Source organism: Corapipo altera, unplaced genomic scaffold (assembly GCF_003945725.1).
Source record: "Corapipo altera isolate COAL_440 unplaced genomic scaffold, ASM394572v1 45, whole genome shotgun sequence".
Taxonomy (NCBI): domain Eukaryota; kingdom Metazoa; phylum Chordata; class Aves; order Passeriformes; family Pipridae; genus Corapipo; species Corapipo altera.
This window is the reverse complement of record NW_020884877.1, coordinates 27,767,016-27,782,469: the sequence shown is the minus strand read 5'-3', so window position 1 is coordinate 27,782,469 and position 15,454 is coordinate 27,767,016. Positions and strand designations below refer to the sequence as shown.

The following is a 15,454-nucleotide window of genomic DNA, read 5'->3' as shown; positions in this document are numbered from 1 at the left end:
TTGCTCCAAGGAAGACATAAAATACTTATATTACCCCTCTCAATGTGATCTATTGGTTACTGTGAAATGTTGGTACTTTACTGAATTGTGTGAATTGTCTTTGTGAAAACAGAGTCATAGAATCATGTAGGTAGGAAAAGACCTTCAAGGTCATTGAGTCCAACCATAAACAAGTGTGATTACTTTGGGGGTTTACTCACATTTTCTGCTATCACTGAATGTGCCAGGTTATTTTAAATCAAAAAGTTGCTGTAAATCTCAAGTGACTGTTTGCGACTTGCTTCACATTGAGAAAATAATGACACTGGATACTGATCCAGAGATTGCAGAATTTGGCCTTTTGGGAGAGATGATAACAGAAAAGAGCAAAAACCTGGTCTTAGGAACAGAGATGTCTGAAGCAGATAGCCTGTTTCAGACACAGCTGGCACATGAGTGTGCCAGAAGAAAGGAGGTACTGCTAACCACGATCTTCTGATCAAATCATGGTTGATTTTTTTACATAACTTTTTCACACTGACAGATCACATACTCCTGAATTGCAGGTTTTCAAAGAGAAACAGAATAATATTTCTGATTTGCCACAGGAAAAATTCAACATTAAAGCAGCAGTCATACAAAATAAACATATTGCTTCCTTTTCCCCCATTGCCTTTATTTCTAGACAATATTTTTGAGAAAATTGCTTCAGAATGAGTTTTTTACATTATTGTGGTAGAATTATGCAGAATAAAACTGCTGATCCTATCTTTGCCTGTAGGGCAAAGTGCACTGATGAATAAATCAGGAATATTGTTTAATATTACATTAAAAAGATGTAAAGGTATTAATACTAATTTATGCCAGATTCATTGTAGTAAAAAAATTATCTAAAAAAGGCAACTTGTTTTAAAGAACTTGATACTGCAACTAATCATCATTATTTATTTGTACAGTATATTTTTGTGAACTCTAATTTTGCAGAATGACTTTACTTATATTAGCTTAGAAGAAGCTTGCTGCTAATTGCCACTGAAGTTGATGGTGTTTCTTAGGATTTACATTATTTAATGTTTTCTGAAAGAAACATCTACAAGATACTTCTATTTAGAGCAATTAGAATAAATTTTAAGCTTCGGGCAGCCTCAGAGTTTAATGCAAATTTTCACAATAACCAAAGCTTTTCATGGATATGACTGAGATGCATTTCCACAGGCTCCTTGGGAGCATCGTTGAACTCATCTGTGCCAGGGACAGATGAGATGCTTTGTGTCATGATAACCTTTGAGGAACCTTTCTCTCTCTCTCTTGCTCTCTCAGTCACTCACTAATTCTCTCAAACAGAACAATAAAATAATTACTTGGAATAAAAACTTGGAACAATTCCAGTCCTGAAAAATAAAAATGTATATTTTTTAAAATATTATGATCATTACAATGAGCTAACATTTATCTTTACCTTGAGAAGATATGATGAAGTAGTGTCCCTGTGGTGGCTGTCTCATATTCCTGGTCATGAAGGTAAATGGCTCAGAAGAACCAAGTAATTTGCAACAAATATCCATATTTTTACACAAAAAAATAGTAATAGTAAAGAAACAACTACTAACACAAACAAGAACTCCACAAAGTGGTTTTGTGATGAGTCTGAAGGTAAAACAGTGGAGCTATGAAAATGGAGCTTCTTTCTCCAGAAAGTGAAGATGGATTCTTTTCTATATAGTACTCCAAAACTTGTTATTTCCTGAAGTATGAGGCTTGAGACATAATTTTGCTTTGCTGAGATATTTCAGGAGAGTTATATTATTACTGATAGGCTTTCAGAATAATAGTAATGTGGCTGTGTTGGTACTGCTGTCATACAAATATATCATATCATATCATGTTATTTTGTGGGTTCATTCTGAAATATTTGATATAAATAACACTGATGTTGCCTTCCTCCTGGAAATGAAGTGGTATATTTCTATTACTGAAAGATTTCTCTGCTGAGAATAAACATCATCTCTTTGCATTGAGTTTAAAGAATAGGCTTCAATAAGAAAAAAATCCAAATTGTTCATCTGATCGAGATTATTTATCAAAAATTTGTCTAGACACAAGTATGGGGCTTTCATATAGCTTATATTGCAAGTTATAGCATCTGCAAAAGCTGAACTGGAAAATTATATTGGAGCTGAATTATAGCTTCATTTTCAAATAGGGTACATGCTATAATATTTTTCATACTGTCCACAAAAATAAATATTTGAGTCAGATATTCAGTTCACTTTGATTTATGTCTAAAGTAAACAAAATGTGCACTGAAACAGTGACTGCGCTGCTAAGAAGTTATTTTTCAGTCTGGATTCAGGAAAGATTATTCTGGGCTTAGATTACATTGGGATATGTAGTTACATGTTCACTAATTCATTTGTGCTGCTTGGGTATCCTCAGCCCCTTTTGTCTTCCACTAAAATAATCTCTGAAAAGTGCATGGTATGAATCCCAAAGTGGCTTTAATCTAGATTTTTACATCACTGTGATTTCTATGTACTTTGGATAACTTAGGGAGCAAAATGAAAGTGGACTCCACAAACTGACTCATTTTACAAATGTTTTTGACATTGAAAAGCTAACCTTTTAATAATTTTTCATTTAGGAATATATGGACTCCAACAAATACATAGAGCATTTAGTGACTCAGCTGGAAGAACAACGCTGGAATTTATGGAGGCAAGTACTATGCACACACACATTTATTTATGTTGCTATTTTGGAAAAAATACTGCATTTCATAGTTTTCATTCTTGAGTTCAAATAAATGATTGGGTATTCAGCTTCTCCATTTTTTAATTCCTCGCAGACTAACAAATCTTATTTAATGAAATAAGTAGGGCATCACACACAAGTTGAATCTTGCCTTTGCTAATCAGGGCAGTTACACACATGCACAGGTTTCTTCATGTTAAAGTTTCTAAGCAATGGATGCTAACTCTACTTCAGATTCTTTTAAATGGACTGAATTTAATAAATTGTCTTATATTCTTGAATATAAGTGTTTTCACTGAATAACACACAAACTACAGCCCAAACGTCAGCACAGCAGCACGAGCAACTGGGAGTCTTGAAACTAAAATAACCACAGCTTTACAGTTTTGCAGTAGGACTGCAAATCTGGACTCTTGCTAGTCCAGATTTTCTATTTCTTCTCTGTTCACGTTGTGCAGAGTTCTCTCTGGTTCAAGCAAAGCAGAGAGCACTCAGGTTCAAGCAAACCCACATGCTAGTGGGTGTTTCCATGCTGCCTACAGCAAATATCTTAATTTCACAAGCACTTCTGAAGATCTCTAACTCTGAGACCCTCTGTAAGTTGGTTGTAAGACCTTAGAACGTCTGTGCACTCCTCTGGTTTTGTACTTGTCATCTACTCACAGATGGAGGTCCTCAGCTCTTGCGAAAGGGTACTCCCTTCATTCCAGATGTAGTTTCCTCTTTACAACGGGAATTTTATTGATAAAAGCTAACAAAGAAATTACCTAATCTTCAGGAGCCTCAGAAGTCTCACAGCCTTAATGAGTTAATTATATCTTGATAATTTTTGAATTAATTCTTCCAGACTTTCTATTTGTATAGAATTGTTATTGTCATAGCTGGTCTAAAAAGCTCTGCACAATGGCGGTGTTTGCTTGTACCTTATATTTTGAAGTTTTTAGCACCTATTTATTAACTACTCACTATCTCATGTTTTATCTAGTTATGAGCTTAACTCCTAAGTTAACATTTAATACAGAGGAAATGGAATAATACCAGTGATGAAACGCTTTCAACATTCACAGCAGTTTTTTTCAAATGCAATATTTAACTTATTTTTTTCTAAAGAACATATGAGCAGTGACAATCTTTTTAAATACATAGTCAAATATAAAGTAATCTTTGGGGAATAATTTAATCTTCATATTAAGAAGCATATTTCACCTTAGTTCTGATCAAGGGAGAAATAATGCTCTGTTTGATTTTTCAGCTGAATGCCTCTCATGTACAAAAAAACCTTAACTTTGCACATGCCAATACTAGTTGATATGCACCTCACAAACCTCTTGACCTATGTGAAATAAAGTAGCATTACGGCATTTACAGCATACAGCATTATAATATGGACTAAGTCTCATTTATACACAAAACTGAGAAAGTTTGTGCTTAATTCCTGCCTTTTTTAAAAAAGTAGTCAAAGTAATTGGCACAAAACCCCCTAAGTTTTCATTTAAGATTACAGAGACTAGTTTTGTAAGAATGAAGGTGATAACATTATATGCAGATGACACCACTGGGTTAAATATAAATGAATAATAAAAATTTAAAACATTAAAAAGTCTTTGAAAAGTAGCAGGGGTAGTGACTTCATTTTATTATGAACAGACATTCAGATGTGTTCTGAAAATTCAGTGGTTTTGGAAAACTCAAAGCAGTAATTTATTTTTAATATTAATTTATTTTCATTCTTTTTTTGTTGGGTGTTGGCATAAAAAGTTAAGACCTGTAATGAGCATTACAAGAAAAACCCTTCTGGTTTTGCCGGTCCACTTTGAACACTTTATTTCTCTCGTTTAAATCTCTAAGAAGTTTCTTGGCAAGGATTATGCTAATAGCTGGCACTACACAGGGGCAGTGCTCGGCTGTCTATAGCCAGACAGATGTCCTAATAAATCAGCATAGCCGTCTTCTCAGACTTCATTATGCTCTTGATTTGTGACTACCATGATTTTAACCCAGTGGGTCACTGGGTGCTGAACCTGACATTGACCAATAACCCCCACTTTACTCCAGGCGAGCTCATAAAAACGACAGACACAAATTGTGAGCATTTAGCTCCTTCAGCATTACTTACAGCCGGGACAGATTTATAGGGGCCAGGCTAAGACAGAGGAGACTAAAGCCGATGTCATGGTGTGCATATCAATTTTACATTTCCCTTACATTTACACAAGTACAATGGGACCCAAAAAGACATGTGGGGGCCAAAATTTCTTTTCATTTTAGGGGATGACTGTTTATACATGGCATTAGCATCTGCTGTGAAACATTTATTGCTGTAATTGCTGTCCCAGGAGAACTGACTATGGTCAGGTCACGTTTTATAGCTTTCTACTAAAACAGACCTCTAGCCCAGCTTCAGATGTTTCATCCTTAAAACCTTGGCAATGAGTGAAGGCACCTCACTAGTTTGTGAAGATGCAGACTTCCTTAACATAGCTTTTCTTATAGTGAACATTTCACAGTAGTTATTTTCACATGAAGAATGATGAAAATGATGGCATATTTGACTCGTCAGTGGTTCCCCCTTTCTCATGTTTAAACAAAATACATTTATCCAATGGAGACAAATTTGACCTGTCGGTGTAAATCACCAACATTTATCACTGGAAGTGATGCACAATAGTGGCTGTGTATCCCCATGTATCAATTTAAAAAAAAAAAAAAAAAGATTATTTTAGATTTCTCTGCCCTATCCCATCTGGAAATAACTTTAAACAGGACAGAATTGGGTCAGGAGCGGGGGATCCCCTTGCAGTGTTGTTTCTTACACACTCATTTAATGCTTTAACTCAGCTAATGGGTATTAATATGTATAATTTTTATGGTAGAATCACATGGACAATCAACATGAAAAGCAAAAATTTGTTCATGTGATCTTTGCTAATTGACCTTGACAGTAGATAATAATTTTTAAGTCTTGATGCATAGATCAGTGGCAGCAATTACTAAGCCTCTCGACAGAAGAAAGAAGTCATATTTCAGCATAGGATGCTTGCCTGAATATGCAGGGGTCAGACCCTGGTCTTAAGACCTTTCCAAGGAATTTTATTAGTAGTGCTACTGGAACCAGGACCAAGTTTTTAGTCTGCCTTGGTGAAAACATGAGGATATGCTACATTTCAGACATGACCATCATATAATAAATGAATGAAGGCTCAACAGCACTTTCTTACCTTATTACAGTAATGTAAAACACAGAGGGGAGGGAGCAGAAATGTACATGAGAACTGCATGGCATTTCTCCAGTGCTGTGTTTTCAAAGGAGTATGTCATTTGCTCTGCTTTCATCAGAAGTATTAGAATGCTTCTGTTCTCCTGTTTTTAATGCCTATGTACTAAAGAGGTGCCAAGTATTAAACAGGTTGCTTTTGCTGTAATCATGAACTTCCATTGGGAGACCATAATTGCTAACAAACAAAATAGCTTTGCAAGAATTCTTAATGGTGAGCACAGATTAAAATAACAACTGTGATTAGCTTTAAACTGCTTGACTAGAAAAAGACTAATCTTAGGGGAATAAGTTGCATGGCAAACAAATGAAAAACCCTATGTATGATATTACAGTAATGAAGGCTGAGAAAAAAAACAAATGCTACCCCAGCTAAATAAGGTCATGCTCTGCACAAGTATCTTTTTTTCACCAGGGGCTTAGTTACTTGGCCCAAGGGGAATTAAGGTCTAAGCAGCCAGGTCTTGGGGCCAAAACCCCATTTTAACCCAGTCTTTAAGTTTCTCATAACAAAAGTTGTTTCTGGCATATGATGCTAATGTAATAGACTGTATTTGAAATTAATCATCTTCTAAAATTGTTGTAGTCTAAGATCAGTGGACAGAGATTGATGTGGTGTGGTCAGGTGTGGTAAGAGCATGAAGCCTCCTTCTACTTTGCTTCTTGATCCACCTGTCTAGTCACATCATCTTGGTAATGGATAAAGCCAGGAAAAAGGTGTTTCTGTGCTATTAGCCACTAACACCTGTCTCTCATCTCTTTGTCAGTGTTTTGTTTTGCTGGGGTGGTGTTTTGTTGGGTTTTTTTTCCCCTACATCTCTACAGCACTGCTGGATATATATGGTAAATTTGTAAAATCCATGAAAACATTGATGTATTCCTTTTAGTTTCCTTAGTATTTGTAGCTGGGGCTGACTGAGGAAGAGCAGAGGTGAGTTTGGCAATTAGGGGTCACTCAGTCACCACAGGTACTCAGATGCTTCCAACTAACATTGTAACATCATATACGTCTCTAAAGCTGAGGCTTCTGATTTGTGACTTTATGTGTGAAAAACCACAAAAAATGTAGATAAAAATCATATAAGGCTACCAACTCATGTAACAGAGCTCACAGTACTGCTTCAGATGAGCATTTCTACCAAGGATTAGTGTTTAAATATGCGCATGAAGATACCAATTAAAAATGTATCTGATTTTTGGCCAAATGTGCTTTTCTTTAGATGAGTGTAAATGTAGATGGTTCAGTGAGCAGTGCAGATGTAGTTACAGGCCACAAAAAGCACTGCCATTGTACTCTCTGTGAATGAGAACTGCTCACTTCCCTTGGCTCCCCAGTACAATGCCCATCTTGCAGCACGATTGCTAAAGATACTTCTTCAGGACTAAACTTGGTTAGATTGACTAACAAATGTAGAGAAAAGCAAAGTTTTTACTGTTTGCCTTATAAATTGTATTTTTAATAGGATAATAGAAAACTAAGAGAGGATAGTTTAAAGATTACAAATGAACCTGATGGACTAAGTAAGTCCACTATAAATATTGAACATGTAACCAAGGGAAAAGGCTGGATAGCTGCTAGACCACTTGTTGCTGTTCCAGCAGAAGCAGTGCATATTTGAGTATAATTTATCTCAATGTTCAAATCAAGACGTATCACTGTCTTTCAGACAAATATAGATGCCTCACAGAAGTTTACACCTGTTCAAATTTTTTATTAGCTCCACTAATTAGTCATATAAAATAATTGTCCTCATCTGAATAAAGTTGATAGTAATTTTATGTGCAGCTCTTTACCTGGTCAGTAAGTAAATCTGTTTCCACAGTGAGTCACTTTAACTCTGACAGGGCATGTTTTTGTGGAGTATTTACTAAGCTGACTTAAAATTAAGCTCAACTCAATGTGCTGTGGTATATGAGAAATATGACCTAAAATGACTTTGGCATTATACATTCATAGCAAGTATTAATTTTAAAGAACATGACTCTCAGCCTGTTTCCTTTAATTGGAAAAAACTCCCATTAACACTGCCCATCAGTGCTGCATGAGTCAGGAGTGAAGAGTCAAGCCTTAGTTATTAAAGTCATTACATAAAGGACTGGGAACTGTCTGAACAGAAAACAGTCTTGATACAAGCAAATAACTCTGTATCTGTGCTAAGCTACCCAGATTTTAAAATTGCAAGCAAAAAATGGAAAAGTAGTCCTTAAAAAGTAACTTCATATGGCTGTGTTTATAAAATTAAATAAATTAACCAATGTTAAATTTTTAAATCTTAATAACATTCTGTAATTAATTAGGGATTGGGGTATTTTTGCACAGATGCATGCTTGTCATAATAGCGAGACTGCTGGAGCCATGAATTGATTTGTTTCTCTTAAATTATAAAATAGAAGGCCTTGAGCAAAATATATTCTTTAGATATATTTGGTAGAATAAGGATCACAAATGTTCCCTACCAAGTTGAAAGGAAAAAAAACTCCAACAGGGAAGTATGTGGAAGGTCTATTTGGCATATGGGTGTTTGTTAAAAGCAAAATGCATGAACAGCCCAGATAAATTAGATCCTCATTTGTATGCTGGGAAATGAAATGTATAATCCCAGCATGGTTCCGCGTTTGGTTTAGATTTTTTTTATAAGAACAAATTCTTCTGTGTACGCAGATATACATATTACTGTAGTGGCTATTTAGGGTTAGGGAGAAAAAAAAATGCTTTGAGGTGATTTTATCTGCAGCTAAGTGTAAGTGGCAGGTTTTTTGTCTGTGTCCCCTGCAGAGCAGGGAAGCTCAGGTAGCAGCACCAGGCACGCCATGGACGCGCTGCACAACTGCTGCGTCCCCGCGTGGGGCAACATGGGCTGACCCCAAAGTCTGGCCATGTGGGGAAACCTTGGGGCACCTGCTCATCTGAAACATCACACTCCCCAGTTCTCAGATATGAAGCCAATTAACAGATCAACGTAACGATTACAAGAAATGAATACACAATTACTGAATGTTGGTGCTCTGAGATTATCTAGTCCTTTTTTAAAAATCAAACCTTTCCAAATGGAAACTGTCTGTATTTTCTCTTTATTATTTGGTAGTGTTTACTCTCCCACTAATGTCTTTGCACAGCCATGCTTATCCAAATTGAATCATATTTCACTCCTCAGATAATCCCAATTATTTTATTGGCATTATTCACAGAGCAAAGAATAGTTCGTACAAGTAACAGTGACATTTCCCTGAAGTCTTCTCTAAAACTGACCAACTGTATCTTTACACAAAGGCCTGGTTCCTATTTGGCAGAGGAAAACCTATGGATGTACATCAAGGCAACAACTGAGAATTTGGGTTCTCATAAACACAGGATGTCAAAATGCATTATAGAAATGAGCAGTGCACAGATACAGGCTGTGAGATGCATTTTTAGATGGGGTGGTGGGTTTATGGAAGAAGAAATGGAGAATTTATGAATTTGTTATTTTTAAGGAATGGTACCTCACTGATCTGTTTCGCTAATGAAGTCTACAAACAGGGCAGTCCTGATGGTAGCTGTAGAAGAGGCCAGGGAGAAATTTTATATGAAGTCACGCAAGTTGGGTTAGCACCTTTCCCTGTGAATCAGTTTAACTCATGAAAGAGAAGTTAAATAATCAAGTTCAGCATTTCTATTTCATTCTGTAATGGTCAATCTTTTTTTTCCCCCCTAAATTACATTAAAGCCAGAGTTTTAAGACCCCAAGTGAGAACAGGGCCTCATTGCTCCACACAAAGTGAGAAATGGTTTTCATTTCCTCAGCCCCAAGGATGAAACAAGAAATAAGGTAATTCCTTTTTAATAGAGAAAAGTAAGTAATGGAGTTTATACAAGAGATCTGTATGTAAGCCAGAGTTTTGCTGTGTTCTCGTGTCACAGCATGGGAATTGTGTATGGTCAGCCTGTTCACTCCAGTCTAAGGGATGAAATTCCTGCATCACCGCTTGAATCTTTAAAAGGTTCTATGGCTTAAAACACGATTTGTGGCAATCTTATTCCATGTTCTGTGATGGAGTAATGTTTTCTTGTGTTTACAGTTCACAGTATGATGAGGTGTAGAAGAGGAGACCTTTCTTTGGAAGTGTCCTCTGCAACTCCTGTCCTTGGCTCTTGTCACTCCACAGTATGAAGTAAATGATCAAGGGATGGGTAGTGGCACAGGAAGAAGGAGAGAAGGGCTCCGCCCTATTCTCTCAAGGCAGTTTGTTTTAAAGTACATTGATGTTGCTCTGCTGATGCAACAGTTTTTAACATAGAGAAAACCATGGATGTAGATCCTGTGTCATCTGGCTGGGCCTGTTAAAGGAAAAATATTGCTGGAGTTGAAAGCAGGACACCTGTGCAACCAAAATATTGCTATGACATCACCTCTTCCTGCTATTTAATGTTAAGTTTGCACTGATCCATCCATCCACTGTCATCTTCCTGCTTTCTACTGCGACAGTCAGCACCTCTGTCCAGGCTTTGTGTGTGCTTGGCACCTAAAGATCCAAATGTAGTGGGGTGTATTTTTGCAGAAGTGGGTTTTAGATCTATAGCTGGCCTTACCCAGGAGGCTCACCTCACCTCCTGCCTAGCTCCAGTGCTGACAGTAATCAGGCTGGAAGAGCTGGGGGAGGTATTTCACAGCTTTCTGAAAGTTTCCCTTAATTCTGTAGGACTTGGCTGGCTTCCTGTTCACACGTGGTGCAGGAGATTCAAGGTGTGCTTCCTGTCAATTCTGCCTGCTATATGAAGCCATTTTTATGTTAACAAATTAAATTTTCCATTGCTTCACTTGTTAATGAAAGGACATAATTATGTTACAGAATCACAGAATATTCTGAGTTGGAAGGGACCCACTAGGATCATTGGGTCCAACTCTTATATAGCAACCCAGATTTTGTGATATCACTCATTCACTTTTTTTTTTTTTTTAAATCAGGAGTAAGTTCCAACATATTTTGCTGTAGGGAAAATATTGTGCATTTATAGCATAAACCTGTATAAACATTATTGTAATGGATTCCACTAGGGACAAGGTTTCAAATATAAGGCAGCATTCATCACATATTAAAGACTTGAGCATATTTTTTTCCTACTTAAATCAGCACAGCTCAGAATTTTCAGTCTCTTGCTTATGTAGATATTCCCCTGAGATTTTAAAAAATTAGTAAAAGCTTGCAAAATACAAGCCTTTTAGTTTTATTACCACCTGATTAGCTAAGCAAAATCTAGAAAGTATAACTTAAATAAGCAAAAAATAGAAAACCTAGATTGATCTCCAGCAAATGCTTAGCAGTAAGGATGTGCTAGGTTTTGCAGGATATTTAGCTTGCTTTAACTTTAAAGATGGCAGAGGGAGAAGCCTATCTGCTTCCATGTACTGCCAGAATTGACATGTGCTTGTACTGCCCACTACTAAGGATGTTTGACACTACCTCACAAATTATTCATTTCCTGATAATGCTAGAATAAATCCACTAGATTCCTAGTCCTCTACCAGGCAAGTCGCGAGCTTCCTAAGATCTTTTGAGAGAAACAAGTACATATGGCGTGATTCCTGCAAGGCTTCCTGTATTTTTATGGTCTTCCCAACTGAGGAAGAGAGATCAAATGCAAAGGAAATACTTATCTTCCTGCAGAGCCCTGGGAGAGACTGGTCCAGAAACATGCATCAGAGGTTGTAAGCACTCTCAATCATTCTTCTCCTCTAATAACACTGTTATAAATGTTTGAAAAAATGGGCAAATGTTGTCCTTCTCCCTGTGACAGCAATGTCAGGATTTCTTTTCACTTCTGTCCTGCAATGTGGAAATGTGAAGTGGCAGCACTTGACCCCATATTCAGCCAATTCAAAAAATACTCAGAATTCCCATGAAGGAATTGTAAACTTCCATTGAGATCCACAGAGAACTTTCACAAAATCCTTTTTAGGCTGAACATACCCATTAGCACCAGGAGCTGATGGTAACACATGTCAGCACAAGGCAGCAGCCAGACTGCACATCCCCTGTAAGTCCTGCTTACCTATCTGTCCTGGGAAATTCCAACATGGTTATTGGGGACCAGTTTGTTCTGGAACCTCTCCTCAAGCGATGGAGACTTTTTCTGCCAGCACAGGGCGCTCCATGAGTGTCCCTGTCAGCTACTATTGCAAGGCTTTTTGTGCAGTAGCCTGGCCTGGCAGTTTTCCCGGACGCGCAGGCAATCGTCCCCATAATTGAATAGAAGTCCCCAAAAGGGCAGCGCTGCCTCAGGTCTCACTGAACAGTGCCCTGTGTCAGGCTGAAAGAGCAACTGTTTCTATAAATGACGTCAGTTCACGCGATTTCTACCCTACCCATGTTTAACAGGGTTTTGGAAGCACCACCAGTGTTAAGTGCCAGCAACCTTTTGGTAGAATATCTGAAAATCTAATATTACATCACCCATACACAGCTTCAGCCCTATGTAAGCAAATAAATCACTATTAATAAAAGGAAAAGAAGTGAGTAAAACTTAATAACTGCATTTCTGGAGGTTTCTATCCACCCAGGTTTTTAAGTATGAAGTTTCTCTGTGAAGCAGAGACTGCCTTAAAGGTTATATGGTTATTTTTGCATTATTGATTACTGTGCAAATCAGTCACTTCCAACCTATCAACATGCCCGTTCTTTTCCAGGTCTCTCCCATTTGAAAGAGTGAGCAGCGGTACATCACCTCCACATGCACATTATGCCGGTTGGCAATCAGAAGTCAGTATAGGAAATATCTGACCCTTCAACAGTAGTTTGGTATCTCAGAGAAAACTAAAAAATTCCCCAAAATTATCGTATCTGTCCATGCCAGCTGTTACGCTGTTTTATTTAAAACTATGGCTACCAGTAATGTATCAAGCTAGTGCTATCATCTACTTCATTTTAGTGTTTTGAAGTATGAGCACTGCTTTTGTATCACTCCGAAGCAATGGTAAGCCAAGTCATGAATTTTGTTTGAGGACTGGTGTATAATCTTGTAAATGTCTATGCTAGACAAAATTGTGCAAGCCTAGGGACAAGAAATAATTAATGATTTGGAACATTTGCACTTATTGCTGTGTATGAAACTGAGATACCATTAATCTTAAAGAGACACAGAAGAACAGTATCTCAGCTGTCAGATATAGTACAGCTCAATATGCATAACAACACTTTCAAGTTGTAATTATAGCTTTAAGTTGTAGATAAATACTGGTTCTTTTTAATTCTAAATCACTTCAAGTTACAGAGTAGGAGACCAATTCTGTCACTCTTGATTCCAGTGGATGTAAGCTCAGGCCAGAAAATAATTAAAGAACTGGCAATTTTTTTTTTCATTCCTTTAGTCCTGGTTAATTCAGCAGATTCGGTGAAACCATTCCAATGATTTCACTAGGAATTCAGGAAAGGAGAATCATGGAAAGATAGATGTGGTCTTTAAATAAAAACTTTCTATGCAATAATTTACAAACTGATAGAAAGACTTTTGACTAGACTAAGATAGTATTTTAAGTAGTACCACACCTTGGAAGGGACCATAATTATGCCAGTGATTTTACTGCATCTTAAATACCAGTTGCAGTTCCGGTCCTCCACTTCAGAACAAGTGAAACAAAACTGGAGTTCAGAGGAGGGCAGAAAAGGGTAATCAGAAGCACAACATAGTTTTCATTTATGGAACAACTAGGACTCTTCAGTCTGAAAAAGCAGTAACTTAGGCAGGGGAATGACAGAGCTAAAACGTGAGCAGCATGGAGAGAAGCTGATTGTCTGCTGCTTCTTTCAATGCAAGAAATACAGGCTACCAGATGAAAGTAACAGACAGCACAGTGAAAAACAAATGAAAGGAAGAGATTTTTCATGTAAACAAAGATCAGAGCATCTGCAACAGGATACCATAGATTTTAAAAGTGTCTGTGAGTTCAGTTGGAGATTGGACAGTCATGGAAGAAAGCTAATGGGATGTACTAAACTCACAGAGGGCAAGCTTGGGTCAGGAGATCCTTGAGCTCCCAGGTGGCCCAAGCCACTGGCAAAGTGATGTATCTTCTCTTGGATATCTGGGGTTTGCCACTCAAGAGAAATGAGACTGAGCTACACAGACCTTCTGGGCAGATCCAGTGCAGCCACTCGTATGTTAGCTGAGTCTTAAAAACCATTTAGCATTTGCAGTCTCAATCACTAATTAGAAAGGAATCTGAGTAGGCAGTTTAGGTTGTCTGTGAAAGCAACAGGCATTATAGTGTGACTAAATTTTATTGGGATATTATTTTTTCCACTTAAGCAGAAAATTAACATATTTTAAACACAGTAGTTAAAACTTCTTGCAGAGTTGCTCAAGGTATTTCCCCGCACAACAAAGCAATTAAAACACATCAGCAGACGTTATTTCAGTACTATAAGACTTGCAGAGGATCATGGTTTAAATGGTGAAACCCTGCTCAAATGGAGAGTAAGAATCCATTTGGAACCCCCAAATTCTACTGCGTATCTGCCACTATGCCCAGTTCCTGTTTTATTGCAGCTTTCTGTCACAGAGTTTTGTTGTAAGAACACCACTGTAGTATCTTACTGTGATTCACAGCATAGTACACAGAAGTAAACCCAATAACTTTTTCTAGCCTGGGACTTTAGATCATCCCTCAGAAAACTGAGCGATTGGGTCTTACAAAGAGAGCAAGGTATCTGTCTAAGCTAATTGTCCTGTAAAGGACCAATTTATAAGTTTGAAAGATTCAAGAAATTTTGGAGGTTCCCATTCTACATGGGAAAAAGGAATTGCCAATCTGGAAGAAAATCTGCATTAACAGACCTGCTTATGGGTTTATTGAAGACACCACTGCCATATATTTGGCTGCAAAGATTGTTCTCTGTAGTGCCACAAGTTTAGGTTCCTTCTGGCACACACTGCATTGTCTTCAGCCACAGCCAATCTGTTAAATAAAACCTGAGCATTATCCAATGATTTACTCATTGAGAGTGTATCACTCCTCTGCTTGGAAACCTCCAAATTCGGAATCCAGAAAAACTTCTGCCACTTTCATTCTTGAAGCTTTACTTCTCCAGTAGTTCTTTCTTTGATTGACAAACACAGCTCTACCCCTTGATTCCTGTCTCAGCATCATACATGAGGATTTACGTTGCACCCTGCTTCCTGCAGTCTCTTTACTCCAGTGTACCCACTATGTCTCATTTGTGTCATGTCAGGGTTTCTTATGTTGTTTTCAAGACCTGTCTCATGCTTTCTCTAGTTAAACCAGGAAATCCTTCCTGAATTCTTGCTCACTCTACACTTTGGTTCTCTTACATGTACCGTGTCTACAAATAACCAGATCATGCGTAAGATTTCTTGTAACTAGGAAAAATTTTTTACTTGCAATATTTGACTACCAGATGCCAAGGCTTTCAGTGATTCTTTTGGAACTGTTTTTTCTTACAACACTCAGTTTA

The 15,454-nt window shown here is 37.4% G+C and overlaps 1 protein-coding gene across 1 annotated transcript in view; it reads left to right on the top strand.

Annotated features, from left to right (window-relative positions):
- Window positions 1-15,454, top strand: part of NCKAP5 (NCK associated protein 5) — a 373,153-nt gene that overhangs the window by 123,296 nt on the left and 234,403 nt on the right. Inside the window, exon 3 of the mRNA XM_027637160.1 lies at window positions 2,621-2,698. Coding sequence (XP_027492961.1) covers window positions 2,621-2,698 — 78 coding nt within the window. The remainder of the gene's footprint in view (window positions 1-2,620; window positions 2,699-15,454) is intronic.